This window comes from Podarcis gaigeae (assembly GCF_964106915.1).
Source record: "Podarcis gaigeae genome assembly, chromosome: 6".
NCBI classification, from domain to species: domain Eukaryota; kingdom Metazoa; phylum Chordata; class Lepidosauria; order Squamata; family Lacertidae; genus Podarcis; species Podarcis gaigeae.
The window spans coordinates 44,474,022-44,495,962 of NC_139682.1; the positions used below are offsets into that span (position 1 = coordinate 44,474,022).

At 42.2% G+C, this 21,941-nt stretch overlaps 1 protein-coding gene across 6 annotated transcripts in view; it reads right to left on the reverse strand.

Annotated features, from left to right (window-relative positions):
- SCUBE3 (signal peptide, CUB domain and EGF like domain containing 3) overlaps positions 1–21,941 on the reverse strand; it is a 118,141-nt gene that overhangs the window by 71,964 nt on the left and 24,236 nt on the right. For all 6 annotated transcript variants that reach the window (XM_083744939.1, XM_083744943.1, XM_083744942.1 and 3 more), the window contains exons 2-3: positions 18,991–19,113; positions 10,007–10,132 (exon numbers count right to left, since the gene is read on the reverse strand). In XM_083744939.1, coding sequence (XP_083601065.1) covers positions 10,007–10,132; positions 18,991–19,113 — 249 coding nt within the window. The remainder of the gene's footprint in view (positions 1–10,006; positions 10,133–18,990; positions 19,114–21,941) is intronic.

The following is a 21,941-nucleotide window of genomic DNA, read 5'->3' on the forward strand; positions in this document are numbered from 1 at the left end:
TTGAAGCTTTTGTTCTAAATAGAACTATGTCCCATGCCAGTATCGGTGTTCAATGGAGAAAACTGTCCACAGATACAATAGAGACAACCTTAAGGGAAATAATAATATAAAGGAATATATAAAGGAAAATCAGTTTGTGGTAGAAACATATATCCTGCATATGCATTTGTGCGAAGGAGCTATATATATATTTCCAGCTAGATTAAGCCATAGCCAGATTACGTCAGATGGCCTCAACAAGGCAGAAAGGACTGTGTGTTTGTGATCATGTGTGCTCCTGTGTTTTCTCAATAATGTGATTTTTATCTTAGGCACATTAAGTCCCCTGCATGCCAATAACTGTCTGTAAAACTCTTACTGATAAAGAAACCATAATTTCCCTGAAGTCAACCCAAGAAAGACAAGATGCTGGTTAAAACCAGTAGCTAAAGTGAGACTGCAGACCTAATGCCTATTTTATTAAAGGCAACATAGACAGGCAGAAGACTAAAGATCCCCAGCTTTGATTTGGACAACAGCTCAAATTCCTGTTCTGGTTCAAAAGGTTACTCGGAATCTTATTAGGGATAAAGAAAAGGATGATAATGGGATTTATTCTAGCAATAACCAAGTTCTAAAAAAACTTCCACAAGTCTCGGAAGAGGCAAGTCTGTAATACCTTCCTCGGACCTACACATTTTTCTCTCCCATATTACAGAATAGGAAGGCAGCCAAATACAGAACACAGCCTGTTATGTAGATCTTTCCACAATAGAGTCTTTAGTACTGCTGGGACAAAGCTCCTCCAAAATCATCTGGAAGATGAATCAAAACAATGGTTCCACTCAACGCTTAATATAGGTTTCTTTTCCCTGTAACAATTTTGCAACACACAAGCCAGGGGCAAGAGCCTAATACATTTACTCCAAAGTGAATCCCATTTGGTTCAGTGGAATTTACCCCTAGAAAGGGTACTTAGGACTGCACCTTTCAATCAGTATAGGTCCTCCTGTCTGGAGTGTGTTAAAGTGGCTTTCATTTCTCTCAGCTACAGGCCCCTTATTTAGTCATTTTCTGCTTCCCTATTTGGGTTTAAAACAGCTCATGGTTCTCCCAGCAACTGACCTTAAATTAGTCTTTCCTTTCCCCTTCTCAGTCAACAGCATGATAAATCAGCCTTTTATTGTACAATTCATAGAATCATAGAATTGTTGAGTTGGAAGGGACCATGAGGGTCATCTAGTCCAACCCCCTGCGATGGAAGAATCTCAACTGAAACATTCATTACAGATGGCCAGCCAACCTCTGCTTTAAAACCTCCAAGGAAGGAGAGTTTACCAACTCCCAAGGAAATCTGTTCCACTGTCAAACAGCTCTTACTGTCAGAAAGTTCTTCCTGATGTTTTGTTGGAATCTCCTTTCTTGTAACTTGAATCCACTGGTTCAGGTCCTACCCCCCAGAGCAGGAGAAAAGAAGCTTGTGTTCTATGCAGATATAAGTCCCACTGAGTTCTATGAGCTAAATTTTGCTCTTCTAAGCTATTGGAAGGCATTGTTTACATACTTCCAAAGATGTATTTATTCCCAATTGTGTCACTGACATCCTTACAACTAGGCCATGTTGCATTCTCAGAACATAAACAGAACACAGTTACCTTTCTCTTCTCTCATCTGCTTGAAGGGTGAGATCCTCAAGCTGAGGAAACTAGTGTCTCTCTGATAAGTTAGACGAAGCAGAAGATGGATTTACAGGTTTGACTGGGTGACAGTAAGAAAAGAGTGTATGGATGTGAGAAATATCTAGAAAGAAGTGTAGCCCAGCCACTTAATTCCTACAGTACTAGTCCCAAGTGATGTTCTTGCCAAGGCCAAGTAAATTAATGATCTTGGTTTTTAAATGTCAAAGTTCTTACTCAGCTTCCCTGAAATCAACTGTTAATAAACCAGCTCTGCAGGAGGCAGAAACCAGAAGGAAATGACCCAGGTTTGTCATGAGAAAAGATAGCAGTATTGTCTGCAGCTACCAGTTTTCTAAAAGCTGCATTTAAAACATTGCATCGAACATTACTGCTGTACACTTTTGTGCCCCTTTAGTGATTGGATTGCTATTAGTTTATACTAAAAACTTCATTTTTATTGATGTACATGGACTCTGAAAACAGTGTGTGGAATGACATGTCTGAGAGGAAAGCCTGATGGAATCTTGTTCTTCCTCTGTACTTCATCATTTTTCTGTCTCATAGAACCTAAAAACATAGGAGTAGCCCTGCCAGATCAGACTAAAGGCCCATTTGTTCCAGCATCCTGATCTCATAATGCCAAACAAGAAGCACATAAACAGGACCTGAGTGCAACCGGACTCTCCCCACCTAGGATACCCAACAACCAGTATTCAGAGGCACTGTGCCTCCAACAGCTATTGCAGCTAATAGTTATTGATAACCTTATCCTCCATGAATTTGCCTAATTCCATGTTAAAGTCATTATCAAGTTGGTGGACATTTAACCATTTGTACATTGACTGATTGATTGATTGATTCCCTTTGATTTGTAAACCCCATCATCATATTGATCCAAAGGTGTTAAAACATTAAACCCACATAAAACAAACTAGGCTAACACAAATCACGTTAACCATTACCATAAAAGCATCTTTAAAATAACAACCAAAATTACTGGATTAGTTCATAATAATGCAGCATAAGATGTCCAAGGAAACATAAACAACCCATAGTGATATGTACACGGGCCATGCATGTGGGGCACTCACGCATTTCGCTGTGGGCTGAAATGTGTCGTGTTGCTGCTTCAGACCTTACACAAGATGCAAAAAGACTAAGAGTGAATCTTCCACTTTTCCTCCCAAGAAAGGACCAATTCAATATTTCTCTTCTTCCTCCTTCAAGTGTTCAACTGGAAAGCATGTGTCATATGGAGCCATAGAGGAGGGGGGTAAAGACCACAGGTGCACTGATAACTGGCCCCATTGTCGCTTCTGCCAAAACCATATTCAACATGGATCTGACTTAATATTTATTCTTCCATTCAGCCTCTCTTTGTTCCTCCCTTCCTTTTCTTGGACTCACCATATAATGGGAAAGGAAAGCAGGAGAATTGCCCCACCCTTGGCTAGTTCCAGATGTTTTAACTGTAGAGTTTAGGGTTGAACAACAAATCCACTGGATTGTGTTTAATGGAAAGCTTATGCATGAATAATCCTCGCATAATAAGCTCACTAGCGATTTCCCCACATACACTAATTGGAATGAGATCTGCCCTGCCCATTTTCCCCACTTCAAGGGGATTTGAAGATAGTTCCAGAATTATCCTTTCCCCCTTGCTTCTCTTTCAAACTTACAAGACATCAAAAGCCCACTCCTATGCGTGGGTCAAAGCAATACCTAGCATAGCAAGACTAAAGAATGCAAAGGGAGTAAGTGGACAGGAGATTGTATACTGGGAAACACAGTTTGCTGCTGTTGTTCTTAAACTCAGCACAGCAATCTGCTTTTAGCACCAGGTGCCAGCACTGAAATCTGTGAAGTTGGTACCTCCCAGCCATTCTAGCATCTTGTCTGGACACTGCTCTAGGTCTTGTGATAAACTGCAGAAACAAATCAATCTCTCTCAATGGAGAATGCATATTCACCAGCTTTGCTTTTACAACTAGAATACAGGCTCACTCACACTTCCACTTGTGCCGTGCCTAGAAAGAATGAGTCTGAGCAGTTTTCCGCTGGTCCCATGCTTTCTAGGTGGTCTTGCATTGGACATGTAGCTTTCCCTTGGAAAACACTCTTTACTACTGAATTGAAACAAATAGCAATCTGCTGTTTGATCTGATTCAGAGGTAAACAGCAGGTTTCCCCAGAAAGCAATGGTGAGACAAAAAGAGGCATAGATGAGCCCTGTTTTTCTTATCACATAGCCTGAACAGGGGGAAATAGTGCCTCTGAGCACGTGCACTGTGCTTTGTGTTAGTTGGCAATATGACCCATGGGGTCATATTACACCTATTCTGCAGCAGTCTGTAGTATGTTTCTTTGATAAACGGGTTAATGAAAGGGGTGATCAGCCTAACCACTAATTTCTTTTTATGCTTTCAATTAAACTCCTTACGATGAGATTTAAACTGTCCTCAGCCCCATGCTTTTAAACAGAAGGGGTAGGCTGATTAATTTGTCTGTTAACCCCCACACATGGGTCTGTAGGGGGATAAAATATGGTTAGTTATATTACATATCTTAAAAAACCAATGGGGGTGAGGTATGTTTTTAAGGCTGATTTGAACATTCAGAATTGGGGGACGGACCCACAAATCTTCCAGATGATGATTTCAAGTATATGGAGTAGCAAGAGAATAAGAATGAACATACAATAAAGAACCAGAAACTCTTGGACAAGTAAGAAGCACAGAACAACAATAAAACCAACCCTAGTTCCATTTAAAGCACTAAATCAGGCATAAGCAAACTCAGCCCTCCAGATATTTTGGGACTACAACTCGCATCATCCCTAGCTAACAAGACCAGTTGTCAGGGATGATGGGAATTATAGTCTCAAAACATCTGGAAGGCTGAGTTTGCCTATGCCTGCCTAAATGGCTTGGATCTATTGCAGAGGTTCTTCTCCATTTCCCAGCCATAGCTGAGGCACAACTGGACAGAACCAAAAAGTAATATAAAAAGGCCTTCTCAGTGGTCGCATCCACCTTACCCCATGAGATCTGTCTGACACCCACCCCTCTTATTGTTTTTTGATGACTGGTTAAAACTTTCCTTTTCTGGCAGTTTGATTTTATCTGGTAGAATGATGCTTGGCTTAAAATTGTTTTTATCTGCCAAGCTAGTTTCTGTTTTTATGCTGTTGATTTTAGTTCTTATGGGATTGTTTTGTTTTTAATTTCCTGCAAGCCACCCTGCACAATGCAAGTGCATTGGAATAGCAGGATATATAAGTTGTCTCAATAAAACAAACAATTCTTTCCCACAGTCACCATGCCCGTGCATCTGGATGTGAGGAGTGGGGAAAGGCTAACATGTCGCGGTGTGATTTCCAAGCAAACCTGAGCACTGATATCTCTTGTTTTTATAAATGAATGACAACAGTGTGGCTCATACATACTGTCGGATCAAGGAGAACTCAAGCTCTCCAAAGTGAGGCTGAAGGTTTGTTTTGGCCTGGGCTTTATTTGCACACTTCCTCCCTATATTATGATTCTCATCATGTTTGCTATTAACTCATTTGTTTGGTCAGATGTGGGGCTCACCCTGTGTCAGTAAAGCAGGATCCTGGGGCTTCTACACTGGGAGGAAAACCTGCCCCCCCATCCGCCCACAGCAGGGCTAATTGGAAAAAGAGGTGAGCTCCCACACAGCAGCAGGGGCAACTGATGTTAGATATTTAGATACATTAAAGATGTTAAATGATCCTTGTGGGAAGCTGCAGATTGTAAAGCACTGGGAATCACAGCATTTGATTCTCATATTGTGATACAGAATGAAGTTCTGCCCATCGTTCCTACCTCAGCACACAGTAAGTGGCTGTACTCGAAATCAGGGGGAAACCTCTCCTCCATTATATTTTCTAAAGGTAAAGGTAAAGGTACCCCTGCCCGTACGGGCCAGTCTTGACAGACTCTGGGGTTGTGCGCCCATCTCACTTAAGAGGCCAGGGGCCAGCGCTGTCCGCAGACACTTCCGGGTCACGTGGCCAGCGTGACATCGCTGCTCTGGCGAGCCAGAGCCGCACACGGAAACGCCGTTTACCTTCCCACTGGTAAGCGGTCCCTATTTATCTACTTGCACCCGGAGGTGCTTTCAAACTGCTAGGTTGGCAGGCGCTGGGACCGAGCAGCGGGAGCGCACCCCGCCGCAGGGATTCAAACCGCCGACCTTTCGATCGGCAAGTCCTAGGCGCTGAGGCTTTAACCCACAGCGCCACCTGCGTCCCAATTATATTTTCTGCCTATAAGCAAATATTTTTGTTTACATGGTGCTCAGTTTTTTTAAAAAAAGGCCGGTTTTGTGGTCTTAGTGGGAACAAGGTTGTTCTGAGCTAGTAGGCAATTAAGCCAGCAGAATTTGCAAAGTATCAAAAGGGAACACAGCTCATCCAGGTTATGCCAAAATCAGTGCAGTTATATCAACCAAGGAAGAGCAGACAACCTTCAAATGCTTTCATATTATAGAACCTAGTGAGGAAATATAGACAGGGGCCATTCATAAATTCCAGGCTATGCTTTCTGATGTTATGCAAGTCCCATTACAATACTAAAAACAAATAAAATAAAATTCTATACAGAGCAAGGTTGCCACCTCTGAAGCAAAAGCAACAAACTTTCCATAGCATAAAGTTACCAGACGTCCCCATTTCCTGGGGACAGTCCCCAGATTTACATATCTGTCCCCGGACAAAATCCATCTGTTTAGTAGGAAGTTGAAAAGTGTCCCCGGATTTATTGAAAAAAGTCTGCTAACCTTACCATAGCTGCTCCCAGAAATAACATGGCTCAGGTGTGCCTAGCTAGGCCAAGCAGGAACCAAGGCGGTGTGGCATTAGAAATCACCCTCCAGAAACATCACATAACACGTTAGAAACAAACTGCTTCCAAACACTGAATAGTTCCATTTTGAAACAGCCTCATCTTTGGAGTTTTCACATCTATACAGTACTGATCAGATTATTCCAGGAAGAGGGAAAATGGGATAAAACTCAAGCATATCATTGTGTCTTCCTCCTCAAAAAAAAAAGTTCTTCGGACACTGCAAATGTGCAGAAATACCTGGTGTGGAAGTGTCTTAAACTGAGAAGGGACAGAAGGGGAGAAAATCATTCAAGACTTGTACACTGCTATCATCCCATCAGCGGCTCTGCACTCACAGATTTACTGCATGGGAGTAAGAATTCAGAGCCAGCTACCTCCCCTGTCAGCAATTTCCCCTAAAAATGTGTTTGAAATATATAACTTGGAGATTGCAATCTTTCAACATGAGACCCTGGGGCAGTGAGGGTGGGAGGGGCAGCATTTCACTGATGAAATGTCAGTGTTTAAATAACTCTGAAGAATCCCAGCTGTTGCTGCTGTTTTTACTTAAACTCGTATGTCCAGACACAACAAAAATAGTATACAGGGCTTTAACAGCAAAGTTTTACAAAACAGTTCCTGCAGAAAACTACTCCAATATAGCTGCAGAAAGCAGGCAACTGTGGGATAGGATAGAGGGCTGCAGAATGCGCCCACAGCCCAAATTTGCACAAGGAAGCCAAGAGCCATCTCAGAGAAGGAAACAGAGCATTTAGTAATGAGAGGGGGTAAAGGGGGCAGAGATAAGTCACTGACAGAAAAGCAAGTGACTAAACACCCTGGCATTTACTAGAGGTCTAGATACCTGCTTGTTTGTTTGTTTGTTTGTTTGTTTGTTTTTTATACCTCCCCATCTCATTTAAATTCCATCTTTCCTGCAAGTGTCGCAATTAAAATGCATATTGTATCTTTTAGTGTGGCTTTAGTAAGCTGGCAACCCTAATATGCAGAAGCACTAGGGCCAACCTGTATATTTGGCAACCTAGTAAGTTAATGAAGACAGGAGTGCCTGGCGTGCTCTGGTCCACAGAGTCACGAAGAGTCAGACACGACTAAACGACAACAGTAAGTTAATGTTTATTAGAGACATTTATTCTTATGGTATTATCACACATAATACTTTTAAAAACATGCATCAAACCTCTTTAATCTATTCTATCCTTTTTAAAAGTTAAATTGTGTTCTTAACCTAGTTGGATGGAAAATGTAAATTATGAGCTTTGCCAAAGAATGTATCAACTTTAATAAGAAATACTGTAGTTCAAGCCTTAGTAACTGCAAGGCAACCAGGACAGAACAGTTACATTTCTGTGTGTGAATGGTTTTTGCTTACAGAGGGCTAAAAAGCAAGTTTGGCCTAACAGATGAGCAATGAGAGCGATATAGACTTTTGCTACTATGAGAGGTGTGAAGGCGGATTTGTGATGTCAGCAACCTAGACTCTCTGCGGCTTTAAGAAAAGTTCTCATGCATGTGGGGAGGACAATATTGAGACAAACTCGGATTTGGCTATGCTACTTTTGCAACTCAATGGCATTCTAGATCCTATGGGATAGGGTACTGCTTCACCCTATATGTATATCATGACAGCTCTCTCTCAGGTGGGTACCCCTGCTATTATAAGAGAACAAGGAAGATGTCCATGGTGAGTTCTGGCACCTCTTTTTCTAGAAAAATAGCACTAGCTTTAACAACCTTATTTTCAAGCTTGTGATTTTTTGAGGTTTCTCAATGTGGTGCCCTCCACATGTTGCTGGTAATCATCCTTGATTACTGGCCTTGCTGGCTAAGGTTGATGGGAGCTGTAGTACAACAACATATGGTGAGCAACACATTGCATATCAAGAATGGAAACCCTTTTGATCATTACAATCTGGGGAGGGGGGAGTTGAATCATTCCACTTCCACTATGACTCAGTGGCAGTGCATATGCTTTCAATCTAGGACAGGTGTGGGAAACCTTTGGTCCTCCAGATGTTGCTGAACTGCAGCACTTATCAGCCCTGACCATTGGGCTGATGGGAGTAGTAGTTCTGGAGGGCCAAAGGTTCTCCATACCTGATGCTTCATACGCTCCTCTTTGTTGCTTTACAATGTGTTCCAGAAGTGTATAAACCAAAGTGGTGCACGGCACCTGAAAACACAGAAATCAAAAGGGAAAAGAAAGCACTTTGTAGCCCATAATTAAATTCTTCTCATCATTTGTGCCTGCAAGTCTAATGATTTTGTTCATCCCTGCGCAAGTGCCTCGGTGAGTCACCCTGGCAGGCAGGCAATCCATTTGCCAGCTGGCAGAATCCAGGGGCTCGCCAAGACTTGCCGCAGACAGGCAACTTTTCTAGGAATGCTGCCTCTGACGGTATTCAGGAAAACCTGTAGCCCTGCTCACTTGCTAGAACAAGAGCTGAAGGAGTGTCTGAATTGGGGACCAAGATGCTCCCAGCGTTTACCCCACAAAGGTTCAATCTGAATGCTCAAGGGTACTAGTCACTGCACTTTCTCTTTCTCATGCCTGGGGTAGAAGATGGCAGCAGCAGAGGTGGCAGGCAATCCCAGGCCTCAGCAGAGCATCTTTTCCTACATGGGGAACTATAACCGGGATCACTATCCTTAAAGATAAGATATTAACATAACTTAAGCAAGGAAAGGAAGAAGTTTTTATAACAGGCACTCACTCAACATACATTCACTTTTACCATCTCTCCCCCACCCCTTGTTTTTTCCCACTGGAACAAAATGATAGACAAAAGAAGCTTTATTCACTAACATGATTTTTCTCCATAGGTTGTTTGGAAAATAAATCCAGCTGCCTTATCTCCGTCTCCCAAGAAAGTGTTAAAGATCTTTACTTTAATCTTCAACCTGACAGAAGAAACCACTTCAGAAAAGTTTGTATTTCTCTATGAGATAGAGAATCAATCTACCCTGCAGCAAAACTTCACAGCTGGGGTGTTTATGCAATGCCACGTGATGGCAGAGTCAGCAGAAATAGAAAACTGCTGCATTTCAACTGTAGTTCTGGGCCAAGATGCTTTTCATCTTTCCACTGAATATACGTAAGACAGTGCAAAAGAACAGAGAAGAAACAATGGATTCGAAGAAAGCATGCTTCAGCAGATAGAGCACACATTTCAGAGCTCATTGCCTCTGTCTGCTTTGAACAATGCAGAGCTCTATGACCAAATACATAACAGCTATGAGACACACAAAAAAAAGGAATTTCTGGAGGACACCTGCCTGCCAATGTAATTGAGTCAGAAAAGTTGCACTCAGCAATTCACAGAAAGAATTCAACTTTTGGATCCAGAATGCAAATATTCATACCTCTGAGAGCTCTTGTTTCAGGCTGCTTCTGAAATAGGAGGTCTATATGGCAAATCTTACACTGTTGTTTTTATATGTTTTGAATATAAACAGTTTGACAATGCATGAATCTCTTACCGAGGCAGTTATGGCCGTCATGTGCCAGGCGGAAGCCATCATAGCAGGTACATCGGTAATTCCCTGGGATGTTGACACATTCATGGACACAGCCAGCATTGTCGTCACGCTCACATTCATCAACATCTGTACATAGAATGGAGAACATCAGTGGTCCAAGAATTACCAACTTTTCACTGAGAGCATGCATGAAAATCATTGAAGGGATTTAGCTAGAGTTTATAGGTTTACTAGACCATCAATGGTATTGTTCAAACAATTGTATTCACCGTCAATAAACTCAAAGCAGCTTACAACAAAATTGCTCACACGTCACATGGTTCAAAATGACCCACTACGTATCCTGTCAGAAACTGCCACTCATGGTCAAAACTTTGGCACCGGGTCATTTGTTAAAGTCACCATAATTGTGTTTTCTATATTAAATGCAAGATGGATGCGATGCATCTCTACCATTGTCCAACATAATCCCAGAAATATAGCCTTTAGTTTTTGATTATCCAATCAGGAATTTATGCATGCAGTACTATTGGAAGCTTGATAAAGGGATGCACTCAAAACAAGTCCTTGTTTATTATGTGATCTCAGAGTTTGGCTCTCTCAGTTCTGTTTCAAGATGGGCTTGATACTTTGATCATTCAGTGGAGATAAAACTCCAACACTGAGGTGGCCAAGTTGCTTAACTGAAAATAATTGGTGGAACCACATAGGGGGGAAATCCAGTAACTCACACGCACAGAGTAATTTAGCCATTCCTTTGATTCAGGATTTCAGCAAGAAAGGGCCAGAAAAAAATGAGATGACACTGTGACAGCACTTTGGGTACAGGAGCCACGTTCATCATGATTTAGAAAGACTGTTCATGAAAACCAAATCTGTTTGCTGGGAAAAAATCCCATAATTATATTTAACCCAAGTTTCAGCCCTTGGGTCAACATGTAAGTATGAGCCTTAGTAGCAGCCTTTTTGCTGTAAGGAAAGCCTATGAGGGCTATTCAGTCCAGTCTGGGCACCACTTCAGGTCCTACAGATTAGATTATTCCCTGACCGTTTTCGCTGGATATCTGTGAAGGGCAGAGGCAGCCACAAATGCAGGGATTTTAACATAGGGATGGCTAACCTTTTAAGGTCCAAGGGCTGCATTGAGGATCACACTCACATAGGCCCACATACCACATGTATAACACACACAGAGACTCAGATAGCCACAACTCACCTACCCACCCTATTGGAAAAGCCTATTGGACACCCAACAAAAGCCCAAACTGCAAGCAAGAACTGCATGGATAAGGAGGAAGCAAAAAATAGGTTGGTGTTTGTTTTTTTAAGAATGTTTTTAAAATGAGTTTGGAATTTGGAAAGGGGTGCTCCACAGAAACATCTGGGGACTATTCATCTGCTATTTGGGGTGTCTCAGAGTAAGAGGGAGCATCAGCCCAACAACCTTCTTGCCTGAGGTCCTTTATTGTGCAGCGTCTCAGTTTCCCCACATTCTCCTCCGGCTTGACTGTTCTACTATCTTCTGCTTCTTTTCCCCTCCTCACCATCCCCTCGGCTCCTGGTCACCTCCTCCATTCTCTTCCCTGTCCTCTGTTCCTCCCTTCTTTCACTCCATTCCTTCTCCTCGCCTCTCACTCCTCCTCCTGACAGATGCAGTTGAATTAGAGCCGCACGGTAGGATGGCCACCCTGTTTCTAGTCACAGCTGCAGCTTAAGAACTTTTTTTTTTTTTAATAAAATTTTTATTAGGGTTTTTTACAGAATAAAGTACAAAGACAATAAACAACCTTACTTTTATCTCAACAGAGTTTCATAACTTCTTTGGACTTCCTCACATCTCCCACTGCCATTTTCATCATCATAAATTTTTTCCAAGCAATTTATCATCTAGTTTGCAAATTTTATAACCGCTTATTTAAATATAGTCCTCTGAAAATTTGTTTCTCTTAGTCTCGCTTTACATCCCATTCCAATCCGATTTTGTGATGGCCAATTATTTATGATCAAACATCCTACTTAACTTTCCACCAAATCACAATATTTTTGTAAATAAGTCTTAAATTTCCTCCAATCTTCTTCAACCCTCTCTTCTCCCAGGTCTCGAATTCTGCCAGTCATCTCTGCCAGTTGCATATAGTCCATCAGCTGCATCTGCCATTCTTCCAGCGTGGGTAGATCTTGAGTTTTCCACTTCTTAGCGATAAGTATCCTTGCTGCTGCTGTTGCGTACAAAAAGAATGTTCGATCCTTCTTTGGCACCATCTGGCCGACAATGCCCAAGAGGAAGGCCTCCGGTTTCTTAAGGAAGGTATACTTAAATACCTTTTTCAGCTCATTATATATCATTTCCCAGAAGGCCTTCACCCTGGGACAAGTCCACCAGAGGTGAAAGAATGTTCCTTCATTTTCCTTACATTTCCAACATTTATTGTCTGGCACATGGCATATTTTGGCAAGTTTAACTGGGGTCATGTACCACCTATATATCATTTTCATTACATTTTCCTTCAGAGCATTACATGCCGTGAAGTTCATCCCCGTGGTCCACAACCTTTCCCAATCCTCGAACATAATATTATGCCCAATATCCTGTGCCCACTTTATCATGGCCGACTTAACCATTTCATCTTGTGTATTCCATTTCAACAGCAAGTTATACATTCTTGAGAGTACTTTAGTCTTAGGTTCTAACAATTCTGTTTCCAACTTCGATTTCTCCACCTGGAATCCTAACTTTTTATCATTTTTAAAAATTTCTTGGATCTGAGCGTAGTGTAACCAGTCTCGCACTTTGTCTTTCATTTTTTCCAAACTCTGCAATTTCCAATTATTGCCCTCTTTCTCTATTATTTCCCAATATTTCGGCCATTTGGCCTCCATATTGGGTCTTTTTCGGGCCTTGGCCTCCAGAGGTGATAGCCATCTTGGAGTTTTATTTTCCAATAGGTCTTTGTATTTTGTCCAGACATTAAACACTGCTTTCCTGACAATATGATTCTTAAAGGCCTTATTGATCTTAACTTTATCATACCATAAGTATGCATGCCAACCAAATGCATTGTTAAAACCTTCTAAATCTAAGACATCAGTGTCTTCTAGAAGTAGCCAGTCTTTTAGCCAGCAGAAAGCTGCGGCTTCATAGTACAGCCTTAAGTCTGGCAGGGCAAAGCCCCCTCTTTCTTTCGCGTCAGTTAGTATCTTGAACTTAATTCTGGGCTTTTTGCCCTGCCAGACAAATTTAGAAATGTCTCTCTGCCACTTCCGGAAACACTCCGTTTTGTCTACAATCTGCAATGTTTGAAACAAAAACAACATCTTTGGCAATACATTCATCTTGATAGCAGCAATTCGGCCTAACAAAGAGAGCTTCAAATTTGTCCAGCTGTCCAAGTCTCTCTTAATTTCAGACCAACATTTATCATAGTTATCCTTAAAGAGACATAAATTTTTTGCTGTTATATTTACCCCTAGGTACTTCACCCTTTTTACCAGATTTAATTCTGTTTCTCTCTGAAACCGTTCCAACTCTGTATCTGTCAAGTTTTTTCCCAACACCTTAGTTTTCTGTTTATTTAGTTTGAAACCCGCCACCCGACCAAAGTCCTGAATCAATTGTAACACTCTTTTTGTGCTAGATTCTGGCTCTTGCAATGTCAAGACAAGGTCATCTGCAAAAGCTTTAAGTTTATATTGTTTCGCTCCGATCTGAATCCCTTGCACCAACCGGTCCCCTCTAATCAAGTTCAAGAGCACCTCCAGGACAGAAATAAACAGCAAGGGGGAAATCGGGCAGCCTTGTCGTGTCCCTTTTTCAATCTTAAACTCTTCTGTAACCACATTGTTAACTATCAGTTTTGCCTTTTGTTCTGAGTAAATCGCATCAATCCCATTTTCAAAACCCCGCCCCACTCCCATTTCTTTTAAATTCCCCTTCATAAATTTCCAAAAGATGTTATCGAAGGCCTTCTCCGCGTCTATAAAAATTAAAACTGCTTTAGTGTTAATATTTGTTTGCAAAAGTTCCAAAATGTCAATAATATTCCTTGTATTAGCAAACAAGTGTCTTCCTGGGAGAAAGCCTGCCTGGTCTTTATGAATTATCTCATTTAAAACTCTTTTGAGTCTTCCTGCCAAAACATCAGCAAATATTTTATAATCCACATTTAAAAGGGAAATGGGACGGTAGTTCTTAAGTTGTGTCTTTTCAGTTTCTGATTTTGGTATCAATGTGATGAAAGCTTCCTTCCACGATTCAGGCGCCTTCTTTCCCTCCATAATTTCATTACTGACCTCCATCAGTGGTTGAATCAAATAGTCACTTAATGTCTTATAGTACTTGGAGGTCAAGCCATCTGGCCCTGGAGACTTGCCCAGCTTCATATTCTGAATGGCATGTTCTATCTCTAATCGTGTTATTTTGCTATTCAGGAGTGATCTATTTTCTTGTGATAGTTTTTTAAGTCCATTTTTCTCCAAAAATTTTGCAATCTCCTCCTCATTTTGTGGCCCTTGAGTATATAATTTCTTGAAATATTTCTGGAAGCATTTTCTAATTTCCACCGGGTTCTGAATATATCTTCCTTCGATTTCCAAATTTGTTACTATGTTCAACTTTTGTCTCTTCTTCAACTGCCAAGCCAGCAGTTTCCCACATTTGTTAGCTGATTCAAATGTTTTTTGTTTCATTAATTTAATCTTCCATTCTATTTCCTGATTTATCAGTTTAGAATATTGTGCCTGATGAAGTTTAATTTCTCTCAAGATCGGCTGTGACTTCGGGTTTACTCTTAGTTTCTTCTCTAATTCTTTAATTTTCCCCAAAATCTTATCTTTTTTCTCATTTTGTAGTCTTTTCTTTATGGCGTTCTGTTGTATCAGGAACCCTCTCATCACAGCTTTGCTTGCGTCCCAGATTGTTCTTTTTTCCACTGCAGTGTTCAAATTTATCTCAAAATAGTCCTTTATTGTTTTTTTGGCCTTCTTAATAATCTCCTGATCTCTAAACAAATTGTCATTCATCTTCCATCTAAAGGAGCCGGTTGGTAATAATGTCATGTCCATTTTCAACGCGTTATGATCGGAGCAGGTCTTTGGGCAGATTTCCACTTTCCTAACCTTAGGAGCCAGACCTCTAGAAATCCATATTTGGTCAATTCTTGTCCAAGTCAGTTGGGCTTCAGAGAAAAATGTTCCTTCTTTCCCCAAGGGGTTCTTTGTCCTCCATATGTCAATCCAGTCCATGTTGTCTGTCATTTCGAAAAAGGTCTTTGGTAGTCTGCCATCTTTAGTAACCTTTTGGCTTTGTGACCTATCCATGTTCGTTGAGACGATCCCATTCATATCTCCCATCATGATGATGTTATCGTAGTCCAGATAGTCCAGCATAATCTCATGCAACTTCTTGTAGAATTCTGATTTCCCTTCATTTGGAGCGTAGATTCCTAATATCAAAATTTTCTCTCCTTGGTGCTGTATTTCAATTGCCAAAATTCTTCCATGTTCATCTTTAAATAGAAATTTTGGTGAGAGGCTCTCCTTTGCATATATCACCACTCCTCTCTTCTTAACTGAATCCGAAGATATAAATTCTTGGCCTAACCTTTTATTTACCAATATTTTTCTGTGGGGCCTAGTCACATGTGTTTCTTGTAAACAAGTAATGTCTAGTTGCTCCTTTTTTAATATGTGAAAGATTTTCTTCCTTTTTTCCGGGCTGTTACAGCCATTTATATTCCAGCTTAAAAGTTGCAGAGACATCCTGGATGAATCTGTTTAATTTCCTTGGGATGGTGTTTTGTTCTGTGAGTCTTCAGGATTCTGTGGTGCAGGTACCTCTGGTGGTTCAGGCCCTGGGGGTAGTTCAAGTCCTTTATGAAGGTCCTCTCCGTAGGCAGTCAAAAACTTATCCCTATCTTCCAAAGTTCTGATTTTAATCTTCTTCCCTCTAAAGGTAAAGGATAATCCTTGAGGAAAGTCCCACCTAAAGATGATTGAGTTGCTTCTCAGCAGTTTTACTAAGTCCAGATATTCAGATCTAAGGTCCAACAGCTGTTTAGGAATGTCCTTAAAAATCTCAATTCTTTTGTCCGAAATGTTCAGGGATCTTCCGTAGTGCAGGCCCAAAATCTTGTCCCTTTCCTCCTTTGATCTCAACGTAATCAAACAGTCTCTGGGCTTCTCTCTCTTTATGAGTCTTCCAAGTCTGAAGGCTGACACAATTTTAAAGTCTTCCTCCTCTAGACCCCAGAACTTGGAGAATTCTTTGGTCAAAAACTCAGCTAGATTACCTTCTTCCGCTTCTGGTATCGATCTTATCCTTAAGTTAGTCTCCCTGTTCCGAAGTTCCAACATAGAGAGGTAGGTCTGATGTTCCCCAACCTGCTTGCTGAGCGGCCTTACTTCTTTTTCTAACTCTCCCACTCTTTGGCTGGTCTCTTCGGCCAGTTTCTGATTTTCACCTGCAGCCTCCTTCAGTTGTCCAATTGCTTGTGCATTTTGTGCAACTTGCCCAGATAATTTGTTTAAAGTTTCTGTATTAAGGTCAATTTTCGCAGTTTGTTGGTCAACTTTCCTGTCCAAAGACTCCAATTTCTCAAGAATTCTCTCTAGTACAGAGCCAGATCCTCCTGAGGCCATCTCTTCTAGTTGTAATTCCTCAGTTTCACCCTCCCCTGCCTGTGACAGGGAGGTAGCTTTTTCCTCCGAGGGCAGAGTAGGCACAGATGATCTGCGTGTTTGTGAGGCTGCAGTTAAGGTTGTCAGAGTTGTTTGTCTAGTTCTTAATCCCTTTCTTTTTGCGCCACTCATTCCAGAGTTATCTAGCAGTCAAGGTCAAGCTGAGTTGTTCCCATGAGAAAGCAACGGCCCAGGTGGTAGCAGTCAAACAGAGGGCCGGGAAATAGAAAGTAAAACAATATTTTTGTTATAAATCCTCAATCCTCTGGGGGGAGCATAAAATGTCCTAAGAAGGAGAGTCCATTCCAATCATACAAAATCTGAAACAATACTTAGGAACCTTCACAAAAGTAGTTTTAGCAGAGTTGGTTTTAGCAGAGTTGGTTTTAAGTTTGCCACAATATTTCAAGTTGTGCTTACTGGAGTTCCGTAGTGCAAGAACGTAACCATTCTGAACTCCCTCAGAATGCCTCAAAGTTTAAATACAATGTATCCAAATTTGCAGTCTGACAGTTCTACTGCTCAGGCAGTTCTGACACCTGGGCTTCTTAAGTAAAGTTGTAATCCACAAAGAAGAGGATATATAAGTCCTGATAAAAGTCCAAAAGTCAATTACTTACGGTCTTTAAGGGGATTGAAAGTAATTTCTGCGGGTGCTCAATCTGAGCTGTCAAAAGTTCTCTCTGTGCCTCCACTCCTCCTGCTCTTTGCTTTAAAAGTCAATGGCTGCGGAAGACGGACTTCCTTTTCCTCGTCACTCCGCTTTCAGCTTATTTCAGTATTTTTAGTCCCACAATTTAGTGAAATCCTCAGTTACTCACGGGTTGTTGCGTTTCAGAATCTTGTGTTGCAGGAAGAAAGGTCGGCGCTCACCGGCAATAGCAGCGCGGCTTCGCTCCGCTGAATGCGCATAGACCCACAGCGCCGCTGCCCCCTCTGCGATCCGGAGCCCCTTACGGGGTTCCCTCAACGTTTCGGGGGTTGCTCCTGGCGCCCGCCGGGTCCCGAGACCGCAGGCTTCCGCTGCCTGCGGTTTTCCAAAGTGGGTCTCCGCTTCGCCGTAGCGGACGACCCTTTTCCAGCGGAGCTTCCCTCTCCCGGTTAGGAAAGGGCAGCCATTACCGTTCGCGCCGCCTCCGGAAGTCGCAGCTTAAGAACTTCTTGGCTGGTGCGAGAGCTCCCAGTATCTGCCAATTTGCAGCGGTCAGGGTTTATGGTTGTTCAGGAGTGGCCTCCACATCAATGGGGAGGTAGATTACAGGCAGGGCTTTTTGTCAGCTGGAACTCAGTTCCGGCACCTTTCAAGGTGGGTGCCATTGCCATTATAAGAGAACAAGGGAGGCGTTCATGGTGTGTGTTTTCTAGAAAAATAGCACTGGTTACAGGGATACAGGAAACTGCCTTATACTGAATCAGACAACTGGTCCAACCAACTCAGTACTGTCTACACTGACTCACAGCAGCTCTCCAGGTTTCTGTCAGACAAGGAAGACTTTCCCAGCCCTACCTGAAGGTGCTAGGGATTGAATTGGGGGCTTCCTGCTGGCAAAGAAGATAATCTACCATGGAGCTACAGCCGTTCCCCAAGCCACTGTATCTCAATGGAAGCTATCAAACATGATGAACATAAACTGAGATGGCTCAGTTGGTGGAGCACGAGATCTCAGGACTAGATGACCCTCATGGTCCCTTCCAGCTCTATCATTCTATGATCCACAAACCCTTCAGGGCATGTCCCATAAGTGGGGTCCCTGTGTTGTAGAAGGGAACCCCACACATCAGACCCTTGTTATGAACACAGGTACACACAGTCCACCATAACCATGGGCAAGTTTCTTTCAGCCACGCTGACCAGTGGAAACCACTACATCTGACAGTGGTGGTGGTGGTGGTGGTAAGGAGGATAATGAAACAGAACACACCAAATTCTCTAGAGCCCTGAAATTATCTGAGAATACTTATTAAAGCTAAGCAAGCCTCTCCCTCATCAGTGCCTAACCAGAGGCAGTCTGGTAGCCCCATGCTGTTTCACCCCCGCACAAAATGAATAATCCATTTATTTAGCTTAATAAATAAAATTAAAACCATCTGGAAGAGCCATTATTCTGACCACATTGGCTGTGAGTGTAGCAGAGTGATCTTCACATTTTTCAGAGACACCAAAGGAACTTCACTGCAGCTAAGACACAACTAATAAAAAAGTCTTTGAAATATAATGGGTTTTTGCCCCTCCGCATAAAACAGCATAAAAGAGTGTGCAAGCATTTCCTCCCCATCTTTGCTTCAATGGGCTGACCTATTCTCCCTACCTTTGCAGTGCTTCCCATCTCCGGTGTAGCCGGATTTGCAAATGCATTTGTAAGATTTGGGAGTGTTCTGGCAGATGGCGTCAATGTGGCAGTTGTCAGTCCCATCAACACATTCGTCAATATCTGCAAATGAAAGAGAGGGGGGAAATGACATCATAAAAGCCTGAGTTATTGAGTTTCATTAAACACACCAGACAACCTTTATCTCTGGGAAGCCTGCAAACTGAAGAGCAGGCCTGTCAGCTGAATCTCCCCAGGCATCAAGATTGTGCTCCAGGATGATCGCATTTTGGAGTAATAGGTCAGTTTCCAGGATTATGGCAAACCCTTCCTCAGTGGTGAAAACCCATTGCAGCAAACCTTTGTTGTAATTCTGCCCTGTGACTTAGTGGTGAAGTTTGGGTACAAAATCTCACACATAAATGAATAATGCCACCTACCCCCACCCTCTCTTGTGGTTTCCTTGGCTGCTGCAAAATTAGCCTTTGCTAAACACTGATGAGCACAATCAGAACTAAATAAAAGGGAATGGCTTCACAATTCATACAGTACTTTACAGAGATAATGACATTAGTCAATCTGACAGTATATCAAACATAAGCTATTAATATCCAGCCGTTACACAAAACAGGGAGGTCAATTATATGCTATATTAGAGCACAACATTTGATACAAGAGAGTGCTGCAATTCAGATGCACCTATCACATCTTAATTAGCTGAGATAAGCACAAGCCTTGTGCTACATACTCTTCCTTGCTCCTCCTCTTCATTTCCCCTACAGCAGGCATGGCCAAACTTGGCCCTCCAGATGTTTTGGGACTACAACTCCCATCATCCCTGACCACTGGTCCTGTTAGCTAGGGATGATGGGAGTTATAGTCCCAAAACATCTGGAGGGCCGAGTTTGGCCATGCCTGCGCCTACAGCATGATTCAACACTTCCTGAATGAATTAACCATAGTGTCCTGTTACACTTGAACTGGAAATTGTGGTTACCAGGATTTGCACATGCTAGGATTACAAACCATAGTTTCCTGGGTTAATCACAATACACCAAGATGGGAAGGAGAAGTACAAATACCAATTGAGTGGGCACAAAGCTTGTGCACATCTCAGCTTAATAATAAACCAGGCAACTGTTTTGAATTGTTGCGTTTATTATATAGCTAAGGAGGAAAAATTCAGCCTGACATTAGCAATAATTAGGCATATCTAAACCCACTGAGTTTAATAGGTTTAGACACACCTAACTTTTTATAGGATCAGGCAGTTTGCATGTAATAAATATAAATATGATATGCAATTAATAGTATTCAAATAAGGGAATCAATGGCAAGATTCTCAGCAAGAGGAATGCAGCTTTTGTCTTGTTAAACGTATTCCTTATGCCGCATATACTATTGGCAAGGTTCACTATGACTCTTTCTGCTCTGCTTGTAGAACCCTATAATTTACATTATATTCTTCCATCACAGAGTGATCTGGTATAGAGGATTCCACTTCCTTGCATGGAGCTGAACTGGACGGCCTTTGTGCCTCTTTCAGCACTACAATTCTGTGAATCTACAAAGCCAGCAGGAGACATAGTTCGTGGTGAGTGCAGATGACTGTGGCCTCTTCTAAGTGAATAATTTTTGGCTTCCTTCTACCGAGTATTGTTACTAAGATTGCTCACCTGGCTCCTTCCAAGCCTCAACAGTACAGTGACTAACTCTTGTTCTCAGGTCCTTCAGGAAATAAAATGATTAATAACAACTATAAGCTCTGGCTTTGCTCAGGATGTGGTTCAGTTGGTAAATGGTCAGATCTGGGTCATGCCTGAATCTTGAATAAAGCTCTGTCAATGACAGCCTTTACAGCTTTTCCTCTACTGGTTGCAATCCAGGCATTGTTGGTGGAGTGTTCAACGCTTTAGGTCTTAAGGCCCAGAGAATAGTCAAAAGGTACATGATCTGGTGCTGAAGTTAAACAGGTCTGGACTTGCCCGATAGGATGCTGCAGAGGAATAACAAGTTCAGAACTCTTCATAAATATGTGAAATAAAGAAAGGGAGACTATTTCAAAACATGCATCTTCTTAGGTCATGTAATATTCCATTACAGTGGCAGCTCGGGTCAGTGGCTTAGCGTGGGGGGTGCGGGGGGGGGGCCGCACCAGGCGCAACATCTGGGGGTTAGGGTTAGGGGGCGCAAATCCACGGGTTAGGGGGTGCAAATTACTTGCCTTGCCCCGGGTGCTGACAACCCACGCTACCCCACTGGCTCGGGTTAAGTACTTAATTCGTTCCGGAGGTCCGTACCTAACCTGAACCTGTTCTTAACCTGAAGCACCACTTTAGCTAATGGGGCTTCCTGCTGCTGCTGCACTGCCAGAGCACGATTTCTGTTCTCATCCTGAAGCAAAGTTCTTAACCTGAAGCACTATTTCTGGGTTAGTGGAGTCTGTAATCTGAAGCGTATGTAACCTGAAGCGTATGTAACCCGAGGTACCACTGTATATTTCATCTCAGTTCTGACTGAATTCTGTTTGCAGTGTTTCATTTTGATTACTTGTAATTCGTATTTGGTGCTGCAGGGAACAGGACATCTGGACAGGACACCACAGTTTTATGTTTCTCAAAAAGTATGAGAGTGTGTGAAAAAAGCCAGATCCTAAAGAATTACTTAACAACAATGAAAACAGACACCTGAATCTGCAGGACAGGGGAGAGGAACCTGTGAAGCTCCAAAAGTTGTTGGGCTGCAACTTCTATCACCTTTCACCATTGGCTATGCTGGCTGAGAGCTCACAGAAGTTGGATTCCAACAACATCTGGAAGGTGAAAGGCCCATCCGTCCGTCCCCCTGTGCTAAAAGGGAATGGGGAAGAATTTACCCCTGTCCTCCTCATTTCCCCCTGATCTGTTGCCATCATAAGCCAGACATAATAACTTTGGCTATATTCCCAGCCA